We start from the raw sequence: 23,176 nt of genomic DNA on the forward strand, positions 1-23,176 counted from the left end.
ATTTGCAGTATACCTTCAAGCTGACTTCTTGCAGTTTGGATTAATGGCACTAGGGAAGGTATGTTGTCAGAAACTAAAGCTGACAACAGTAATGAAAGGCAACAGAAAGACAAAATTAGAGGCTTGAACCATATAAAGACATTGAATATTTTAACATTTTGTTTAATGCACAAGGTGATCTCACTGTGACACTACCTGCGAGTAGTCTGGTTGCTCTGAAGGTGTTTAACTTGCCTATCCCTTTAAGGCCACATTTCAATGACTCTCTGTGAACCTCTGGACATCAGTTAGAGGCTAATGCTGCTGCTGTGAGGAGTCTCTTTAAATTGGCAAATGGTTGTAAATTGATGACGACTCTTCTTGGGGACAGGCCAGCTTATCAAAGTTGGAAGAAACCAGCAGGTAATGACCAGCTTTCTTTTGCTCTTTATGTCTCTTTTGAAAAATTATTTTAAGATTTGCTATTATCTATTGAATATTACACCTTAGCCAATCAGGGGAAAGACTAATACAAACTTTGTGTGTGTGAGATGGTCTCAAGTATAAGACTTTGAGATATGACCAATATGTGACATCCTTCCTAAGATCAGAGAAGTCCGTAGGAAGTAAGTTTTTTTTCAAAAAAGAGATTGTTTTACTTCCATAACCACGTGCGAGGCTGACAGCGAACAGACACTCACAAAACTTTGATTATAAATAGATGGAAGATTTGCAGTCTACTCACCAACTTTTGAATTTCACATTCCAAGTTCTGAATGCAATCCAGTTTTCTTTTCCGGCAGCGTTGAGCTGCAATCCGATTTTTGCTGCGCCGGCGGACATCGTGAATGAACTCTAGCTGCTCAGATGTTAATTTGTGCATCTTGACCATCATTTGGAAATCGTTCCTTGGAAGATCTGTGATTTGATCTATTGGAAAGGGAAGTTTGACCTACAAGACAAGATAAAGCAAATTGGTTAGCGGGTACATAGTAACAGGAGAATGCTACCTGTGTAATTAGCAGGGTCCCAATTCAAAGAGGTATGTAATTGAAAAGAAAATTGTGTCTGCAATGCTCACTACATCAGAACACAAAGGAATGTGCTGATCTATGTCCTGTAAATTTGGGTTCTATCTGTACAGAAAATCTGAAAGATTTGTAAAATAACATAAAACACAATACTGGCCACAATTATTGTAAGAGACATGAACTAGCATAGTACTTCACAACAAAGTACAGTAACATTGTTACACTGGATGCTTGGCATTTAACTTTAACATTGATTGTAGCTTCTTTCAGCCTTCGTCAGTGGTAAACAATCTGCCTCCTAATGTCAGCTGCACAGTTAGTTTATTAGGTAGCTAGTTAGAACTGGTTTCCCAGTCAGCGGGGTCTGACTTAGGTCTCTGAAATTCCAGCTAGTGTAAATACAGGAGGTTTTGCTAATGCAAGAAGTAAGCAGCAAAAAGTTCTGAACTTGTGCAGTAGTTGAAACTAGGACTGGAGAGATATAAGTATTGTATTAAATTTATAGCTTAACTAGTTAAATTACTTAATATAACTACAAATTATCAGTGATATATCTAAACTTGAAACCTAATTAGTTAAATAAAACACAATAAAGAAAGCAGAGCAGGTGATGTGTTGCAACTGTAGCATGTAGGAACTGCAACCACACCTGCAGTAAGTGGCTGCAGCTCAAGGAACTTCAGCTCAGAGTCGACAAGCTGGAGTTGGAACTTCGGACACTGCGATGTATCATAAGGGGAAAGATTACCTGAACACTTTATTCCAGCAGGCAGTCACACCTCTTAGGCTAGGTACTTCAGATTTGGTCCGTTCTCAGGGACAGGCGGGTGTGACCACGAGTGAGGCAGGTATGGGAATCCAGAAGGTAGCAACAGAGGAGCCTCAGCTGTTGCACTTATCCAACTGGTTCAAGGTTCTAATAACAGAAAATGCTGGAAATACGCAGCAGGTCTGATGAAAGGTCACAGACCTGAAACGTTAACTCTGCTTTTCTCTCCAAAGATGCTGCCAGACCTGCTGAGTATTTCCAGCATTTTCTGTTTTTATTTCAGATTGCCAGCAGCTGCAGTATTTTGCTTTAATTTTGGTTCAAGAGACTTGAAGTTTGTGTGGATAACAGCAGGGACAACAGGGAGTATGAGCAAACTGACCACAGCATTGTGGTCCCGGGGGGCATTCAAATGGGAGGGAGTAAAAAGGAATGTAGTAGTAGGGGACAGTATAGTTAGGGGAATAGATACAGTTCTCTGCTGCCGAGAGCATGAGTTGTGAAGGCTGTGCTGCCTGCCCAGTGTCAGGGTGAAGGACATCTCCTTGGGGCTGGAGAGGAACTTGGAGTAGGAGGGGAAGGTTTCAGTTGTCTTGGTCCATGTTGGGTATCAACAACATAGGTAGGACTAAGAAGGAAAACGGTAGTGTAGTGGTATTGTCACTGGACGAGTAACCCCGACACCCAGGGTACTGCTCTGGGGACATGGGTTCAAATCCCACCACAGCAGAAGGTGGAATTTGAATTCAATTAATAAATCTGGAATTAAAAGCTAGTCTAATGATGGCCATGAAACCATTGTCGATTGTTGTAAAAACCCATCTGGTTCACTAATGCCCTTTAGGGAAGGATATCTGCTGTCCTTACCTGGTCTGGCCTACATGTGACTCCAGACCTACAGCAAATGTGGTTGACCCTTACATGCCCTCTGAAATGGCCTAGCAAGCCACTCAGTTGTATCTAACTGCTACGAAGTCAATGAAAAAAGAATAAACTGGATGGACCACTCGGCGTTGACCTAGGCACCGGAAACGACAATGGCAAACCCAGCACTGTCAACCCTGCAAAGTCTTCCTTACTGACATCTGGGGGCTTGTGCCAAAGTTGGGAGCTATCCCACAGACTAGTCAAGCAACAGCCTGACATAGTCATACTCATGGAATCACACCTGACAATGTCCCGGACACTGCCATCACCATCCCTGGCTATGTCCTGTCCCACTGGCAGAACAGACCCAGCAGAGGTGGCGGCACAGTGGTATACAGCCGGGAGGAAGTTGTCCTCGGAGTCCTCGACATCAACTCCAGACCCTATGAAGTCTCATGGCATCAGGTCAAACAAGGAAACCTCCTGCTGATTACCACCTACCGCCCTCCATCAGCTGATGAGTCATGTCTCCTCCATGTTGAATACCACTTGGAGGAAGCACTGAGGGTGGCAAGGGCACAGAATGTATTCTGGGTGGGGGACTTCAATGTCGATCACCAAGAGTGGCTCGGTAGCACCACTGCTGGCCGAGTCCTAAAGGACATAGCTGCTAGGCTGGGTATGCGGCAGGTGGTGAGGGAAAAACATACTTGACCTCGTCCTCACCAATCTGCCTGCCGCCGATGCATCTGTCCATGACAGTATTGGTAGGAGTAACCACGGTACAGTCCTTGTGGAGACGAAGTCACGCCTTCACATTGAGGATACCTTCCATTGTGTTGTGTGGCACTACCACCGTGCTAAATGGGATAGATTTTGAACAGATCTAGCAATGCAAAACTGGGCATCCATGAGGCGCTGTGGGATAGATTTTGAACAGATCTAGCAATGCAAAACTGGGCATCCATGAGGCGCTGTGGGCCATAAACAGCAGCAGAATTGTATTCAACCACAATCTGTAACCTTATGGCCCAGCATATCCCACACTCTACCATTACCATCAAGCCAGGAGACCAACCCTGGTTCAATGAAGAGTGCAGGAGGGCATGCCAGGAGCAGCACCAGGCATACCTCAAAATGAGGTGTCAACCTGGTGAAGCTACAACACAGGATTACTTGCATGCCAAACTGCATAAGTAGCATGCGACAAAGCTAAGAGATCCCATAACCAACGGATCAGATCTAAGCTCTGCAGTCCTGCCACATCCAGCCGTGAATGGTGGTGGACAATTAAACAACTAACTGGAGGAGCTGGCTCCACAAATATTCCCATCCTCAATGATGTGGGAGCCCAGCACATCAGTGCGAAAGATAAGGCTGAAGCATTTGCAACAATCTTCAGCCAGAAGTGCCGAGTTGATGATCCATCTTGGCCTCCTCTTGATGTCCCCAGCATCACAGATGCCAGACTTCAGCCAATTGGATTCACGTCGCGTGATATCAAGAAACGACTGAAGGCACTGGATACTGCAAAGGCTATGGGCCCTGACTATATTCCGGCAATAGTACTGAAGACCTCTGCTCCAGAACTTGCCGCGCCCCTAGCCAAGCTGTTCCAGTACAGCTACAACACCGGCATCCAGCCTGCAATGTGGAAAATTGCCCAGTTATATCCCATACACAAAAAGCAGACAAGTCCAATCTGGCCAATTACCGCCCCATCAGCCTACTCTCAATCATCAGTAAAGTGATGGAAGGTGTCATCAACAGTACCATCAAGCGGCACTTGCTTAGCAATAACCTGCTCAGTTTGGGTTCCACCAGGGCCACTCAGCTCCTGACCTCATTACAGCCTTGGTTCAAACATGGACAAAGAGCTGAATTCAAGAGGTGAGGTGAGAGTGACTTCCCTTGACATCAAGGCTGCATTTGACCGAGTATGGCATCAAGGAGCCCTAGCAAAACTGAAGTCAAAGGGAATCAAGGGGAAAACTGGTTGGAGTCATACCTAGCCCAAAGGAAGATAGTTGTGGTTGTTGGAGGTCAATCATCTGAGCTCCAGGACATCACTGCAGGATTCCTTAGGGTAGTGTCCTAGGCCCAGACATCTACAGCTGCTTCATCATAAATGGGGCTGATCGCTGATGATTGCACAATGTTCAGCACCATTTGCGACTCCTCAGATACTGAAGCAGTCCGTGTAGAAATGCAGCAAGACTTGGACAACATCCAGGCTTGGGCTGATAAGTGGCAAGTAACATTCGCGCCACACAAGTGCCAGGCAATGACCACCTCCAACAAGAGAGAATCTAACCATCTCCCCTTGATAGTCAATGGCATTACCATTGCTGAATCCCCCACTATTAACATCCTAGGGGTTACCATTGACCAGAAACTGAACTGGAGTATCCATATAAATACCGTGGCTACAAGAGCAGGTCAGAGGCTAGGAATCCTGCGGCGAGTAACTCACCTCCTGACTCTCCAAAGCCTGTCCACCATCTACAAGGCACAAGTCAGGAGTGTGATGGAATACTCTCCATTTGCCTGGATGGGTGCAGCTCCAAAAACACTCAAGAAGCTCGACACCATCCAGGACACAGCAGCCTGCTTGATTGGCACCCCATCCATAAACATTCACTCCCTCCACCACTGACGCACAGTGGCAGCAGTGTGTATCATCTACAAGATGCACTTAAACGCACCAAGGCTCCTTAGACAGCACCTTCCAAACCCGCAACCTCTACCAACTAGAAGGACAAGAGCAGCAAATGCATGAGAACACCACCTCCAAGTTCCCCTCCAAGTCACACACCATCCTGACCTGGAACTATATCGCCGTTCCTTCACTGTCGCTGGGTTAAAATCCTGGAACTCCCTTCCTAACAGCACTGTGGGTGTACCTACCTCACATGGACTGCAGTGGTTCAAGAAGGCAGCTCACCACCACCTTCTCAAGGGCAGTTAGGGATGGGCAATAAATGCTGGCCTAGCCTGCGATGCCCACTTCCCATGAATGAATAAAAAAAAAGCATGTGGTGAAATATAAATTCAATTAATTAATTTCAATTAATTAATACACATCTGGAATTAAAAGCTAGTCTCAGTAATGGTGCCATGAAACTATCATCAATTGTCATAAAAACCCATCTGGTTCACTAATGTCCTTTCGGGAGGAAATCTGCCGTCCTTACCTCGTCTGGCCTACATGTGACAGCAATTTGGTGAACTACCCTCTGAAATGCATAGCAAGCCATTCAGTTGTCAAGGGCAATTGGGGATGGGCAACAAATGCTGGCCTTGTCAGCGACACCCACATCCCAAGAAAGAATAAAAAAGAGGTTCTGCTGAGTATGAGCAGCTAGGGGCTAAATTATAAAGCAGAATGGCAAAGGTAATGATCTCTGGATGACAACCTGAGCTATGAGAAAATTGGTTTAGGGTAAATAAGATCAGAGAGTTGAATGTGTGGTAAAAAGATTTGGGAAAAATGTGTTTCGATTCATGGGGCACTGGCACCAAAGTGGGAGCTGTATCATTGGGACAGCCTTCACCTGAACTGTGCTGGGACCAGTGTCCTGGCGAGTCATGTAACTCGGGCTTTAAACTAGATAGATTGGGGGTGGCGATTCAGGTGAGGGGAATTTTAGAAAGTTAACGAGAAAGGACAAGGCATTAGTACAGGGTAGCGATATGGGTAATGATAACCAGAGTGTGACAGAAACCAGCAGAGGATAACTTTAAAATAAGAGAAATTAGAGTATGAGAGTAGACAAACAAGAAATATAAAATCAGACAGTAAAAGCTTCTACAAATATATAAAAATGAAGAGAGTAGCTAAAGTAAGTGTCGGTCCCTTAGAGGATGAAACTGGGGAATTGATAATGGGGAAACAAGGAAATAGCGGGGACTTTAAACAAGTATTTTGTATCTGTCTTCACAGTAGAAGACACAAAAAGCATCCCAAGAATAGCAGAAAATCAAGAGGCAAAAGGGAGAGAGGAACTTAAAACAATCACCATCACTAGAGAAAAAGTACTACGAAAGCTATTGAAACTAAAGGCTGACACGTTCCCTGGACCTGATGACCTGCATTCTAGGGTCTGAAAAGAAGTGGCTGCAGAGATAGCTCTTGTCATAGTCATAGAGAGATACAGCACCGAAACAGGCCTATCGGCCCACCAAGTCTGTGCTGACCAACCCATCTATACTAATCCTACATTAATCCCATATTCCCTACCATCCTCCTACCACCTACCTACACTAGGGGCAATTTACAATGACCAATTTACCTATCAACCTGCAAGTCTTTGGCTGTGGGAGGAAACCGGAGTACCCAGTGGAAACCCACGCAGTCATAGAGAGAACTTGCAAACTCCGCACAGGCAGTACCCAGGACTGAACCCGGGTCGCTGGAGCTGTGAGGATGCGGTGCTAACCACTGCACCACTGTGCTGCCCTTACCACTGTGCCGCCCTTATTGCCTTGTATCGCCCTTGTATTGGCTGTATTCTTCCAGAATTCACCAGGTTGGAAAACTGCAAATGTAACATCTCTATTCAAGAAAGCAGGAAACTATAGGGCAGTTAGCCTAACATCTGTCATTGGGAAAATGCTAGAATCCATTAAGGAAGTAGTAGCAGGACATTTAGAAAATCATAATGCAATCAGGCAGTCAGCATGATTTTATGAAAGGGAAATTGTGTTTGACAAATTTATTCAACTTCTTTGAGGAACAAGTAGCGTGGATAAAGGGGAACCAGTAGATAGTGTATTTGGATTTCCAAAAGACATTCGATAAGGTGCCACATAAAAGGTTACTACACAAGATAAGAGCTCAAGGTCTTGGGGGTAATATATTAGCATGGATGGAGGTTTGGATAACTAACAGGGAACAAAGAGTTGGGGCATTTTCAGGTTGGCAAATTGTAACTAGTGGAGTGCCACAGGGATCTGTGCTGGTACCTCAACTATTTAACTAAATATCTTAATGATTTGGAATAAGGGACTGAGTGCATTGCAGCCTAATTTGTGGATGATACAAAAATAGATCTGAAAGCAATTTGTGAGGAGGGCACAAATAAATATAGATAGGTTAAGTGAGTTGGAAAAAAATTGGCTGATGGAGTATAATGGGGGAAAATGTGAGATTGTCCACTTTGGCAGGGACAACAGAAAAACTGAATATTATTTACATGGAGAGAGACAGCAGAATGCTGCGGCACAGAGATCTGGGTGTCGATGAATCACAAAAAGTTAACATGCAGGTACAAGTAATTAGGAGGGCAAGTGCAATATTGGTCTTTATTGCAAGGGGGTACAGGGCATTGGTGAGACTAGACCTAGAGTACTGCATACAATTTTGGTCTCTTTACTTAAGGAGGGATATACTTGCCTTGGAAGCAGTTCAGAGAAGTCTCACTAGGCTGATTCCTGTGATGAAGGGGTTGTCTTATGAGCACAGGTTGAGCAGGTTGGGCCTATACTCATTGGGGTTTAGAATAATGAGAGGTGAACTTATTGAAACATTTAAGATTCTTAGGGGGGCATGATAAGGTAGATGCTGAGAGGATGTCTCTCCTTGTTGGGGAATCTAGAACTAGGGTGCTCAGTTTCAAAAGAAGGGCTCTCCCCTTTAAGACTGAGGTGAGGAGGAATTTCTTCTCTCAGAGGGTGGTTAATCTTTAAAATTCTCTCCCCAGAGAGCAGTGGAGCCTGCGTCATTAAATACATTCAAGGCTGAGTTAGACAGATTTTTGATCTACAAGGGAGTCAAGGGTTATGGGGGCAGCAGAAAAGTGGAGTTAAGGTCACGATCAGATCAGCCATGATCTTATTGAATGGCACAGCAGGCTCGAGGGGCCGAATGACCGACACCTGATCCTTTTTCTCATGTTCTTTTGTTTAACAAAGGACAAATCTCTGGAATCATCTGCAGTGTATTTGTACCCAGAGCCCAACCATTTTGCAACATAGTTTTCAACCTGCAGGTGGCACTAATAGAATGAGTCATCACAAATCCTGGCCGAGAATAACAATAGGCAGTTAAGTACTCTCATCCTTTCAGTACAACTGCGTTATCAACACGTGACAAAGCACTTTCACTACACTCAAACACCAGCAACTGGAAAACAGTAGTTCATAATGGAGAAGGTTATTTGGGAAAGCTCTATAATAAAGCTGCATATCAATGAAAATGTGCATCTATCTTGTAAAGCACACCTTCAACACTAAGGCTACAGTGCAGCAAAATAATGCATGTTGAAAAATTCTGCATAATTAACAGAATTTCATCATAGCTACCAATGTTATAATTAATGGTTTACCAAAGATATTGGCCCAGAATTTGCTCGAAAAATAATGGTAAATTCACACAGTTCTTAGTTTGTAAAAATAAAAACCCCAGCTATTTGTGATGAGGAAGAGATAGGCCGTGAGTTGCGAATTGCCACAAATTGGTGCATGTTTTGCATCACTCTGCCATTAACCTCACAAAAACAGGAGCTCGTTGTCAACTTCTCTAGGACTGTCAAGGAATTTGTTGGATTTGCACAGTAAACAGCAATTAACTTGCCACAGAAAGTTACGGTTGCTTTTTCATGGCGTAAGGACCCTGCTAATGATATGATATATGAATCTGACATCCCACTTAACCCTGGAGGCTTAGGAAGGAAACAATTAAAAACTGCAATATCTCTCTCCCTCAAGTAGTAAACTGTACCGAGGTTTTAAAACATTTTTCTTACTTTTTCTTTGTCTCTTTTAATCCAATCTTTGTTTCCCTCTCTCTCTATTTCTCTTTTTGACTCGAATTAATTGTTTTCTTCTCCATAGTTTGTTGTTTCTTTCTCTATCCTTAAATATAATTGGTTAAGGAGATAGACCATTGGTTCTGTTGTACACAAAGTTGCCCTCATTATCCTTTTGTATTTCCAACAATTTGCAACACAAAAATAACTGGAGCTGAAGGGTGAGGAAAAAAATCCAACGTGTGCTGCTCACCCCAAGATGCTCTGCTCCAGCATCTTGTCATTTAACTTAAAGCATTTGTTTCAACAACTTAAGTTGCTGTAGCTGGATTTGCAACATAACTAAACTGGTTTCTCTTAAGAACAAGTGAATCTTGCTTTTTTTAATGAATAACTTTTTTTCTATTTGGTACTACTTCAATAATCATACTGTTATGGCCAGATGAGGAGGGGGTCTCAGGCTCCCTTCTTGCCCTTCCTCTTATTTGACCACAACAGGGTTTATTCCTTTTAAACAGTGGTTGTGCTTACCACCTCTGTGAGTGTTTTACCTTTTTCCTTTACTGTGATCGTGAAATAACCAATCGGACAAGTTTAAACAAGTGGTAAGTTTATTATAATTAACACTCTGACCCTGATTTAAAAATATGCTAACATTCACGCACACATTCACATGAGAATCATACATACACAAATTGATTGCAGAAGGAAAAATAGATTTTGTGGTTGGATTAAAGTCCAGAATAAATGGAACTTAAATATATAGTCTGTGAAGTGAATGATCCGATAGTCCTCCAACTGAAGCTGTATTTTTGAAGTCCTCGCTGGTCAAAGTGCACTTTGTGGTTGGCCTGCTTTGTTCAGGGTTTTATTGAAGGCAGAATTGTAGTTGGCTCTCTTCTGCTGGCTGTAGCAGTTTGTAGGCTTTAGAGGGTCCACAGTTGCAGAGAGTTTTCAAACTTGATGTTTTCTAGAGAGAGAGAGAGAGAAAGGGGAGCATGCAGCTTTCTCTGCTGCTGCAATCTCAGTTATGCCTTGTCTTCTGTGAGTGTAACAAAACTTATGTTTTTTCCAAGATGGACAGATGCCCACACAGATCTCTCAATCCCCTTTGTTTTTATGAGACACAAGGTTCAGAATTGGCTCCACAGGTTCCAGGATGCCAATATTTACACTCGGAGGGCTTTGTTCTTTCAAAATCATTGTGTCATGATGGCCTTGACTGTCATGCTAATGAAGCAATCATAGGTAATTAAATTACTTAGATCAAGCCATTGTTCTGGGTCCAGGGCTTCACAGACTTCTGTCTGCAGTTGGGCCTTTGTGCAAAGGTGTTTCAGATGCAAATTGAGGTGGCCATCTTGGCTGCCAGTTTTTTCTTAATTACTGTAGGATTTTTTTTCAATTAAAATTCTAATGTTAGTTTCCAACTGATGAATTAATATTTCTCATATGGCATATCATGTTTTCCTGACAATAAATATACACATTTTCAACCATTCATTTGCATTTCTTTTGCTCTTTATAGAATCTATTAATTTGTAACCTATCCACATCCTAAGTGAGTCATTCTTAATCTATTGTGTCTGTATGCTTTCTTTCTTCATCGTGGCTTATTATTAAAACATGCAATGTGCATTGTTCAAAGCCTCTAATGCAATTTGGAAACTGTAAATGGGAGGTGTCCAGAGCTTCTGCCCAAGGCAAATCACCCTCCAATTTTCCTTTTGTTCTTTGTGAAGAAGTTGCTTCCTGCTGCTCAGTACACTGGCTGCACCCCTCACCTCTCCACACCCCAACCTCCCATGGGTCAGGTGAGATCTAGAACTCATATTGATTTAATTTCCTCTGCATGATTTTTAGTTCACCAGTCAGCATTTTCACAAATATTTTTGCACAATTATTATTATCACTTTAAATGAGTTAACAGTTGTATTAAAATAGCACAGACAGGAATTTATGAAAGACTATTAAAGGTTTTGCTACAAATAGAACATGAAGGACATTAATGCTAAGAATTGTGCGTGAAAGTGCAATTCCAGTGACTTTGTATGACAATTAGTGGTTATTTATACTTGTGGTGCAATTCTCAATAAATCTAGCAAATGACATTCTCATGGTAGGATGAATCCAATAGTGCTGCAAGCAAGATATTTGCTAGATTCATGCTCCTGTGCTGGCCCAGTTATTGTCATCTATTCAAAAATGGGACAGTCATAAACACGAAGCAGTATACCAGCATTCCTCAGTTGTATGTTCAGAACACTGTACCTTCTGACCTGTTAAAATGTTTGGGTTGCATCATCGATACATGAACCAACTCCTCACTGGAGTAACAATCCTCAGTCAAAAGATTATGTAATATTTGGTACTTAGTGAATTGGCCTTGTTGTTTGGTGCACTAACTGTAGTTCCTCCCTTTTGCTGGTTGTTGGAACATGAACATACAACATTCTTGACAGGATTACTTTACAAGTTTTAAACCCATTTAAATGCTCTACTGAAATAAAAATCATCTTTTCTGGATCAATGGTTTTCTACCGTTTGCCAAGGTTTTGATGCATAATGACAAGGTGACAGTCACAACGCAGTATATGGAGAAAATGGCTGTATAAGCAGTTGGACCCGAGAACTAACTTAGCAACAGGTAGTAGCTTGTGGCAAAACTGGTCGGAGATATGTCTGGCTATAACAAGTTTACAAACTTTAGCTACCTAAGCATCCTTTTATAATAAAGTATACATTACTCTGGTAGCCAGCTTTATCACTAACACATACTCAATCACTTTCTTTTGAAGCTTCAATTCCCCAACCAAACTGGTCAGCTCTCAGTAATGTTGATTGTTTGGCTAATTATATCTCAAGGCAAGTTGGCTCTAGGGCAACTCTAGTGAGTTATTACAGTATAGTATTCCACAAATTTTATGTCTACACATGCTGCTTGTCCTAAATTGCTGAGGTCACATCTATAATGAAAACTGCCCATGTAAACTTGTCACTGTAATTATACTCTTTTGTCAGTGAAGGTAGCAACCCATTGATCCAGAAAAAAATTCCAAAATTTCATAGCTCCTTGTGATGAATTGATACCATTATTAGAGGTTCATAGGCCTATACAAACACAACAAAGTCTTGGTGTTGGGGAAATTGATGGGATTGAAGGCCAATAAATCCCCAGGGCCTGACAGTATGCATCCCAGAGTACTTAAGGAAGTGGCCCTAGAAATACTGGATCCATTGGTGGTCATCTTCCAAGATTCTTTAGACTCTGGAACAGTTCCTACAGATTGGAGGGTAGCTAATGTAACCCCATTATTTAAAAAGGGAGGTAGAGAGAAAACAGGGAATTATAGACCAGTCAGCCTGACGTCGGTAGTGGGGAAAATTCTAGAGTCGATTATCAAAGATTTTATAGCAGAGCACTTAGAGAACAGTGGTAGAATCGGGCAGAGTCAGCACAGATTTACGAAAGGGAAATCATGCTTGACAAATCTACTAGAATTCTTCGAGGATGTTTTATTCATTTTATTCATTTGCTTCTCAAATTGTGGTAATTTTTGCTATTTAACTATATGAAACAGTAACTGCTATCTAATTCTGGAAGAGGCAAGAAGATTTATTGCAAAACCTAAGGTAAGTGCCAAGACTACCATGTGCAGGACACCACCAAGAATAAAACAATAGGGCAGAAGAAAAAATATATTGTAATTAGGTAACACCAGGCATGGTTTTTAAAACCTTGGGAAATTTGAGGAGTGGAGAAGTGCTACAATTTTGAGGTAGTAAGTTAAAAGTTTCAATGAATTATTAGTTTTAACATAGGGAAGATGCAGAATGCAACAGCAGAATGTAGGATGGTGTATTTGAAGCTTAGGAGGAACATGGGAGGAAAGGTCAGAAAAGCAAAGGTCATGGCAGTATTGCTAACTAAAGATCAGAAAGTTAAACAAAGATTTATAACAGAGAGGATCACCTATCAGGTGACAAACTTTTTCTTGTATCCTGTCTGTTAGTGTGGTAGCAGGTACTAGAAGAGCCTTCCGAGGTATAGGAGCAGTAATTTGTTGGCTTGGGCTTTATAGTTTAGCCAAAGACTTGCAGGTTGATAGGTAAATTGGCCATTATAAATTGCCCCTAGTATAGGTAGGTGGTAGGGGAATATAGGGACAGGTGGGTATGTGGTAGGAATATGGGATTAGTGTAGGATTAGTATAAATGGGTGGTTGATGGTGGGCCGAAGGGCCTGTTTCAGTGCTGTATCTCTAAATAAATAAAATTAAAATAAAAAGTCTAATTCCAATAGTGGGAGATAAAGTACAATTTGAATAAAGTAACCATGAAAGGTAAAAGAGCTGTGCTTGAACTGACAGCTTAATATTTATATAGTGCCTTTAATGTAATAAAATGTCCCAAGGCATATCACAGGAGCGTTATAAAGCAAATTTGAAAGTGAGCCACATAAGGAGATATTAGGGCAGATGGCCAAAAGCTTGGTCAAAGGGTAGGTTTTAAGGAGTGTCTTAAATGAGGAAAGTGAGGAACAGAGGTGGAGAGGTTTAGGGAGGGAATTCCAGAGTTTAGGGCCTATGCAGCTGAAGGCAAGGTCATAACTGCAGAGCTTAAGGCTTAGGCAACTGAAGGCACAGCCTCCAAAGGTGCAGTGATTTAAAATTGGGGATGCTCAACAAGCCAGAATTAGATAGTGCAGATATCTTAGAGGTTTTTGGGGCTGGAGGAGGTAACAGAGATAGGAAGGGGTGAGAACATGAAGGGATTTGAAAGCAAGGATGAGAATTTTAAAATCAAGGTATTGCTTGACTTGGAGCTAATGTAGGTCAGCGAGCACAGGCATGATAGGTGAACAGGATATGGTATAAGTAAGCAGATGGGCAACAGAGTTTTTGATGACCTCAAGTTTACGAAAGGTAGAGCCCGACAGAACCACATCCGACCCGAGCCTGACCCAGCCAGAATCCTTTCATTTTTTCCTGCACCAGACCTGGCCTGACCCCACCATCAGTTAATCTAGCTTCCGTTTTTCACTTTGTTGCTTATCAGCACAAGCTTAAAAAAACTGCAACTAAACAACCTTTCAAGTCCAAAAAGTACATTAACATTGGAGCCACTTACCGGAGGTGGCGGTAGAGTGTGTCCGACCCAGCCCAATTTGAATGCCGGACCCGACCTGACCCGAACCTGACATGTCGTTAGGTCCCATCAGGTTCGGGTTGGGTAGCCATGCTTAACTATAGTAGTTTGAAATTTCAACTAGCTAGAAATTAACAGGGTCAATGACATCTCTACTAGTGAGACAAGGAAGGGCTTTCTAGAGTTCATGGAAAACTGTTTTATTATTCAGTTTGTCAAAGAACCAACCATGAGAGAAAACATCCAAGATTAGATTATGAGTAATAGGGATGATCAAATCTCCAACATCAGGTACCAGACTTTAATGTACTTTTAGCAACAGTGATCATATTTGGCATTATAAGAATTGGACAGGTTACTAAACCACCCCCTTCAAAAAAAAACTGTCAAGTTCCTTTTCTGCATTTGCAAGTATCCCTGGGTGTGTTTGGGAATTCAGTGTATGGGAAAACTTAAGAGACAGAACTCACACACCCATGGAGCTAGTACTATTAGACTTTACACTTACAAAATAAATTAGAATTTGAGCATGTAATGTGCAGGCTGTGGCACTTAATGCTATCTCAGTGGTTACAGATTTCAATCATAATCCAGTCCAAACCTCAAACCTCCAACCAAACTGGTCAATTTTCAGTACTGCTGATTCTTTGGCGAATCATCTTTCGAAGTCACTTGGCTTTAAGCAGTGCAAATGAGTTATTGTGGTATGACTTTCTGCAGCAGTCTTGTAATTTTCACCTGACCATGCAACAGTCAAGAATCTAAGTTACGACGATTTAGGACTCTATGTTATTAATAATGGGCTTGAAATTATAATTGGACTGCTCTTCCAGTGGACTGGGCCTTAAGACTGGTAGGTAAGCTGGAGAGCTGTTTTATTTACCTTTGGAGATTGGGGGAAAAACTCAGCATAACATTACTTCAGCTGTCTGAATGGGTTGAGTAAAGTCAGAGTGGATTGTACATGATCTGTGGAAGGAACAAGCTTAATGGACTGGCTGGCTTTTTCAAACTATGTAGACTCATTTATTGCACAGAAGGAGGCCATCGGCCCATCGAATCCATGCCATGTTTTCTTATGTTCTAATATATACGGTTATGAACAATTTCATTTAAAGTGGAAACTGGACTGACCTCTGAAGCTTTAGGTTATTTGGAAGTCAGCACACTGACTTGTGAAAATGAATTCCTATGTTTAGAAGTTACAAGGAGACATTTTGCTGACAAATTCCTATTATGTCTTGGTTAGAAGTACTAGACCAGTATCATATGACTTGGGAAACAGAGGTAGAATGGAAACAAAGATTTGTGTGAACAGTGAATTATAACCACATTGGAGAAAAGTTAGCAGCACTTTCATAATTACCTGCTATTAAGTATCTGCCTTTGTACAATGCTCAGGGATTTTATCAAATGGCATGGATAGAAGTTATTTACATGATGTTTTGGCTTGACCAATGACCAAATTAATGATCCACCAGGATCCAAAATAGCACAAGCAATTTTTGTCTGAATTTCCTATACTGTAAATGCATTTGGACACTTTCAGACAAGTTCAGGTTCAAAGTGGTGCTAGCAGCAATGAGTAGACCACAAAACTAGGATTCACTAATGTAGATCGATGGATATTGTGAAGTCTGCAATGACAAAGCATTCTTTTATTAACCATTCTGTTTGAAAAGGGTTAACATATAACTGTGATGACATGTTTTTTTAAAAAAGGGTTAAATTATGTTTTGTGCTGTTAAAACAGGGCTTGCAATACAATTAGGTATCTGAAACAATCAAGAATATTATGATCATAGATTACCCATGATAACCAATTAAACATCAAGGCTGGTCACTGCACTCAGTTATTAATAAGGCAATGTTGCAATTATGTAAAACACAAAAAAAGACGAAGACCAACCCCCCATAGACACTGCCCAATAGATTAACAGTTTCCTTCCTCCTTCACAATATATTGTTTTCAACCTTGCTGGCTGTTATTTTTGATACCTCATTCTCCTTTCTAAGCCGACTGACATTTATTTATAGTGCAACGGAAATAATGACTTTCTTGGTTAAAAATGCACACAGCATTTAAAAAAAAAAATTCAGGCTTTCATTCAGTCTGTGCGAGTTAGCCCGGCATTAAGTGATGTTTAGGCATGCGAAGCTGATCCCCTTCCATTAAACATCAGCAGCATATATCATTGTATCTGTGCCAGATTAGGGATGTTAGATCATAAAATTGCCATAGAAAATTTGTGTAAAATAGAAAATAGTAGCAGAAATACTGTGGTAGGTTTTATTCACAGTTATTCTTTCAAAAAATATTCTCTTTTACAAAATGGTTGGCATAAAGCATGTGATTCAATCAAAAAGAAAATCTCTTTTCAGGGAGTCTTCCACAATATAGTTGATAGGTTGGGCACACAATCTGTTGCCAGGCTCTGCTAAAGCTACTCTTTAGCTTACCTCTAGGCAGTGCATGACAGACAGGGAGGATGGCTAGTCATCCATTTCCTTTTCCTCTCTTTGGAGAACTGTTTCACCTCAGTCCATTACCTACTCTGGACCATAAGGCTGAAATTAGAAATTCTGTGAGGGAGATTTTGCAGTCTCCCACCTGGTGGAAATAGGATGGGTACCCCAAAAATTACAGAGAAAAACTGAATGCCCCGATTCCACCCTTGCCATTTTGTCAGTGGCTTCTGAACAGATGGCCCCTGAAGCAAGTGCAAAGCTAATTTAGGTATTTAAATTTGACCCTATGACGGAGCAACCAACTGGTGGTCCAACTGATAGAGTCCAAGGTCTCCTCCAGGCCCCACAAAAACAACCTGCACTGCTGCTACCGCCTTCCCTCAGTTTCCTACATTACAACATGACTACACTTCAAAGGTATTTCATTGGCTGTAAAACACTTTGTGATGTCCTGAAGTAAAGAAAAATGCTATATGAAAAATGCTATATAAATGCAAGCTCATTAAGACCCTCCTTAAAACCCACATCTTTGACCAAACTTTCGTCACACCTTCTGAAATTTGCTGCTTTGGCTTAGTGCAAATTTTTGTCTGATTGCATTTCAGTGAAGTTCGTTGGGACATTTATTTTTACAGTAGTCACTTTATGAATGCAAGTTGTTGTTAAAATCCATCTATTTGATCACAACCCTTCCAAATATTTCCTTCCTTAGCTCAGTGCATTTTCAATTACACCTCTGTGGAGCACTTTGGGACTTTTTTCCATGTTAAAATGGCAATTGAAACAACAAGGACAAAGTGTGGTATAATTATATGTAGATTATATATGCATTGCTGTTTGTGCATATCAATTACATCTAATTCAAATTTAGGTTAAATTTTGGGCATTCGTGATAAATACTATTTAAAGAATGCAGAATTCCTTCAATATTGTACAGTGCAGTAACTGGAAGTTTCAGAAAGATTGAAAACAAAGTCTGAAAGGTGCACCAAATTCTACATTTACAAAATATTTAACTATGTAATTGTGATAATGATTCAACTACTTGCGATAAATTATTTATTTGATCTTTTCATGGGGTATGTTGAATAGATTTCTGCCCTTTTCCTATAATTTTCATCATCTTCCTCAGCCACCTAACCTAGCACCTTAGCCAGCAGCTAAAGGTGCCAAGAACCACCCAGACTGTCCTCTTATAGGGTCAAAAACAGCTGTCCATGATGACATTGTACAAACACTCTATACATGCAAATTGATATGAACATTTAATGATCTCGTACCATGTAAACCCTCGTAAAATAAATGGGTTACTGTCTTCATTTAAATAATAGAGACAGGAATTTGATGTGTGTGTTTATATATTTCTGCAGTTACACTGTGAGGGTAATTTCTTGTCTTTATGATTTTTCCCTCCTCCCTTTCTGGAAAGCATCACAATTTATACGGTGCTATCCTGCTCAGCGTGGCTCCAATCAGGAACTAAGTATAGCAGGACTCAAACTTGTGCCCATCATCACTCCATGATGCTATATATTGGCACTTGGCACAACACACTCCCAATCCAGTAACATTGGCAGTATTTCCCTTTGGGTGACAGTCCTAGGAAAGATGAATGTATAATTGGAAAAGTATTTTATTAAAAATATTGCTACTGTACCTCACGTCCTCTCTCTCGAGTTGAGCATGATTCACTGTCCCCTTCTGAAAAGGATCCAGACTCATCGCTGGAGTTGGTGACATAGGACTGCTCACATTTTAATGGTGGCTTACATTGACTGTACATTGCATCACCCATCATGCCTAGCTCTTGCTGCTCTGCAGATAGGAAGCGTGTTTCTTGTGAGCAGGGAGAAGTGGACAACTCAAACTGGGGCAAACTGCAAGGAGAGCCATCGCTTCCATCTTCAGGAAAGGAGTAGGAGGAGCAAGAACTTGAGGTTCTGGTCCTGGTCTCAGATGGAGGGGACCGAGGGCACACTTTAATTGGCACTGGGCAGCTGGTTTTACAGGTAGGTCGAATTCTGCATGAATTCAATGGCAATAAAGGCTCCATTGAAAGTCTATTAGAAGCACAAGTCTGTGAACATGGAAGTGACTGGCTCGTACCACTCCACAAACCCTTTGGCACATGCTCAGTACGTTCATCCTCTAGTGAGCTCCCACCAGGATATGAATGTGCAGCAGGAGTGTTCATCCTGTCCAAGGTATCAGAAGAAAATATTACACTCTTTCTGTCTGATTCCAGTTCTTGTTTGCAAATCACTTCACAAGATGGTCCTGTCAGTGGAGATCCAACCGTAAAGCTATTGTTGTCTTTCTGAGGTGTGCAGGACAGTCCATAGTTCTCACTATAAGGCCTGTATTCTGTTTTGAGGTCACCCTGAGTCATTCCCTCATCAAGGGAACAAGATGTTCTGGTGTCTAAAGGTTGTTGCAGTGGATTTTGTCTCTCAGTAGAGTCTACATCAGTTTTTTTAGTGAACCTTGAACAAGGGGGTGTTCTACTTTTAGGTCTATCAACACACATTGGACTCATCTCCTTAATATCCATTTCCTTATCCATAATTGCATGCTCCACTGTATCAGGTTCACCTGCAGACAAGCATTGGATTGCCTTTTCTCCTGTAATTTCTGGTGCGCGTGGTTCAATTTTTACCTGTGCCGTGCTATATCCTTGAGTTTGTGTGTGGACTGGCCGGTCTTCTTTAAATGTGCTTGGAAAACCTGAGGTACTAGTATGTGGTATGCTATTGATATGCTTGGTACAAGCAAGCTGATATTTCCTGTATTTTGGACGGCGTCCCATATCATCATTTGATGTAACAGGGATGGATATTACAGCTGGTTCTTTTTCAGATAGCCTGGTTGATGCTTCAAACCCAAGCGTCTCATTACATATTCTTTCCCTGGAACAGGTAATCTTATGAGTTTCAGATTGCATGTGTTCTTCCTCACCTTCAGAATTCCCATCTTCTTGTGCATTGGATTGTTGGAAAGTTGACATTTTGGTGTAAAGAAATAAACCATCTTTTTCGTTAAAGAGCTGGGCCTCAAGGAAGCGAAAGCAGGAATCCTCCAGATTGTGCATGTGCAGGACTTCAGCACAGTGCATGACCTCTTGGATGTTGTCTCTGCTGAGTAATAGCTTAGCAGTGTAGGCAAACTGCAACAATGGGCTAAATCCTCTGGCGGTGACCTGCAAAAATAGGGAAATTGCCAGCATTACCATCAGCAGTGCTATTATTCAAAACACTTCAAGTGTAGTTAGGTTTTCTGACAGTTCTAATGGTTATTAACAAATACTGAAAAATGCCAGTTAATCTTTTATTGGGTCAGCACTGAACGTTTTGTACTAATATTTACTTTGGAGAGCAAGATCTCCACATATTAGTACACTACAGATGAAAGAGCTTTTACTTCTAAAATGCTACTTGCATTTCAGCAAAATGATATGAAAAATTCATAAACTTATTAACTATTTGAAATACTTTCACACAATAATTTTGAAGAGCTGCTTTAGAGCTACAACACTCAAGGTCGCAGTGTGCTTAATTCAGTAGCCCTGCAATAGATCATCACGACTCAGACAGAAGGCCAGGAGTTCCAATTTCTATCTCAACTGGCTATTCAAAGCTCACCTGGTTTACCTGGGGGAGTTTTCATTCGGCCCCATTTGCTGAGGAGCTTTGTGAACTGATAGTGCCAATAATGACTTTTACCACAAAACTGTCTCTCCCGAAGTGCAAGATGACTTGCAGCCTCTTTATGTTTAACAGAGAAGTGGGTTATACAACTTATTCTGCTGATTTGTTAAAAATAGGTATTTCATGAATTAGAATTCCAGGTCATAAAATGATGTACAGAATAAGAAGTATCTCCAATCTCTTTTTTTTTTCCCTCTCCAAAATCCTTGAATATGTTAGTGCCACATCCATGCCCACTGCTGCTGCAACTCCCTGCTTCAATCCCACCAATCAATTTTTCCTGCTGTCCTACACCACTGAAATGTCTCTAACCAGTGTCACAAATGACATTTTCTGTGATTGTGACTATGGTACATTATCCCTCCAACTTGTCCTCAAACTCTCTGCAGACTTTAGCAGGTCAATTACATTATCATCCTCCAACGTCCTTCCTCTATCGTCCAACTCAATGGGACTGGCTTCGCTTTGTTTCAGTCTTTACTGATCTAACTGTAGCCAGAGCTACAGTTTCTCTCCTTAGCCGTGCACTGTTACCTCTGGATTCCCCAAAGACCCAAGCTTAGTCCTTCTTCCGCCTCATCTACATGATGCTCCTTGATGACATCAGCCATAGAAATGGGGGCAGCTGCCTCATATGCACCGATGACACATCTTTGTTTTTCAAATGTTTATACACCTTGTGTATGTTATCTATATATTGTGCACGTGTGTGTACATATATATGTGTTCTTCATTTTGTAACTCAAAACATTATTTTTTTTGGCTTGATCAATTGCAAAGGTGGATTTAGCACTTTCCCTTTAGAAGGCCCTGTGATGTAACTTTAAGTCACATTGGCTGGAATTTTTAAAGCTCGTTCCGATCTCGGCAGCGAGCTTCAAAAGTGGCGGGGCACACGCGCAGGATTTGCCCCGCTGAGCCGCTGCGATATTTAGCACGGCGGTTCATTTACATGGAGGGGGCGGAACGCCCATCCCCGATGAAGTAGAGGGGGTGGGCGCTCCGTCCCTGGCAACGGCGTCCGGCGCCACCGCACAGGCACGGCACCATTTTGAAAGGGCTTCAAGCCCTTCAGGTCCATTAAAATTTTTAAAGGTACAGATCTTTTCAAAAAAATACATTTAAAACTTTACTAGCAGTTTCAATCCCCTCTCCCAGCCCTTCCAATGACCTCTCAATTTATTAATTGCCCTCTCCCTCCTCAAAAAAGTCAACTCCCGATCCCAACCTCTCCCCCCCGCCCAAACTTTCTTCACTTTAACCTTCAACCCCTTCCCATCAATCAATAACAAGAGTTTTCCCTATCCCCCCCCCGCCCTGAAAACTTTACTCCTCCCCCTCCCCCTTACTGTTCCACCTCAGATCTCCGAATGAAGATCCGAAGGTGTGGGAGTTCCGTCAACCGGACAGAATATTGGAGTGGGACGGCCGTCGCGTCAAGGTAGGTCTTTATTCATGTAATTTAAATAAATTAAAATATTTTAATTGGGTTCCCATACCAAGTGGCGGGGAAGCCACCACGAGGCTTTGCCGCCGCCGGTAATATGGGGCGAGCCCTTCCCAGCGTCAAGGCCCATGGCGGACTTCTTCTGGAGATATTTTCCGGGCCCCCCTCCACGATTCCCGACGTCGGGGGACTGGTAAAATCCAGCCCATTATGTTACATTCACAGCACAATGCTTGAAAGCACTCACTGTATTTAATATAGAATAGATATCATACTTTTAAAGATAAAGGTGAAATAACTTGATAGCAAGAAGCTATCTGGACTGGAATAGACTAAGCAACAGAAAGCAGGTGAAAATGAATGAATAGGTATGTTCTAGCATATGGCTTTGGTAGGCCAAGATTGACAGGATCCAGTCTAGGTAAATTAAGTAACTAAACTGAGGAAAAGCAGCTGTTTCTGTAAATCATACATATTGATGCAGGAAATGTGAAACATACACCCAATGGATAGATTTTTCTCTCTTTCCTCCTTTTTAAGAGACTCCATAAAACCTACCTCTTTGACCAAGCTTTTGGTTATCTGACCTAATACCTTCTTTTGTGGCTCGATGTCATACATTATTTTATAATACTCTTGTAAAGTGCCTTGGGATATTTTATTACGTTAAAGGTGCTATATAAATATAAGTAGTTGCTGTTTATTTTAAATCAGCAAGTAAATTGTAGAGTATTGACAAAGAAAAATAAAATAAATTAAATAATACGAGTGAAAAATTGGAAACATTACAGAACAATGTCAACTAAAGCAGTCTGGTGAGCTGGTTGGCAAAAGATCCATTGAAATATGGGCACAAAGATACAACAATGGCTTACCCGTAGAGGGAGGAAATGGCTAAAAGTTCAGGTAAGGGATGGCCTATCAAAACTGATTTTAACCAAAGCAAATAACATAAGTATTAAAATTAAAACAAAGAAGAAAAATCAAACAAATGGAGATCGATTGTGAGTGCA

The 23,176-nt window shown here is 41.4% G+C and overlaps 1 protein-coding gene across 5 annotated transcripts in view; it reads right to left on the reverse strand.

Moving 5' to 3' along the window:
* bach2b (BTB and CNC homology 1, basic leucine zipper transcription factor 2b) overlaps positions 1 to 23,176 on the reverse strand; it is a 372,434-nt gene that overhangs the window by 13,402 nt on the left and 335,856 nt on the right. For all 5 annotated transcript variants that reach the window (XM_068025758.1, XM_068025753.1, XM_068025757.1 and 2 more), the window contains 2 exons: positions 18,670 to 20,208; positions 725 to 931 (listed from right to left, as the gene is read on the reverse strand). In XM_068025758.1, the coding sequence (XP_067881859.1) occupies positions 725 to 931; positions 18,670 to 20,208 (1,746 nt within the window). The remainder of the gene's footprint in view (positions 1 to 724; positions 932 to 18,669; positions 20,209 to 23,176) is intronic.

The sequence above is a fragment of the Heterodontus francisci genome, chromosome 3 (assembly GCF_036365525.1).
Source record: "Heterodontus francisci isolate sHetFra1 chromosome 3, sHetFra1.hap1, whole genome shotgun sequence".
Taxonomy (NCBI): Eukaryota; Metazoa; Chordata; class Chondrichthyes; order Heterodontiformes; family Heterodontidae; genus Heterodontus; species Heterodontus francisci.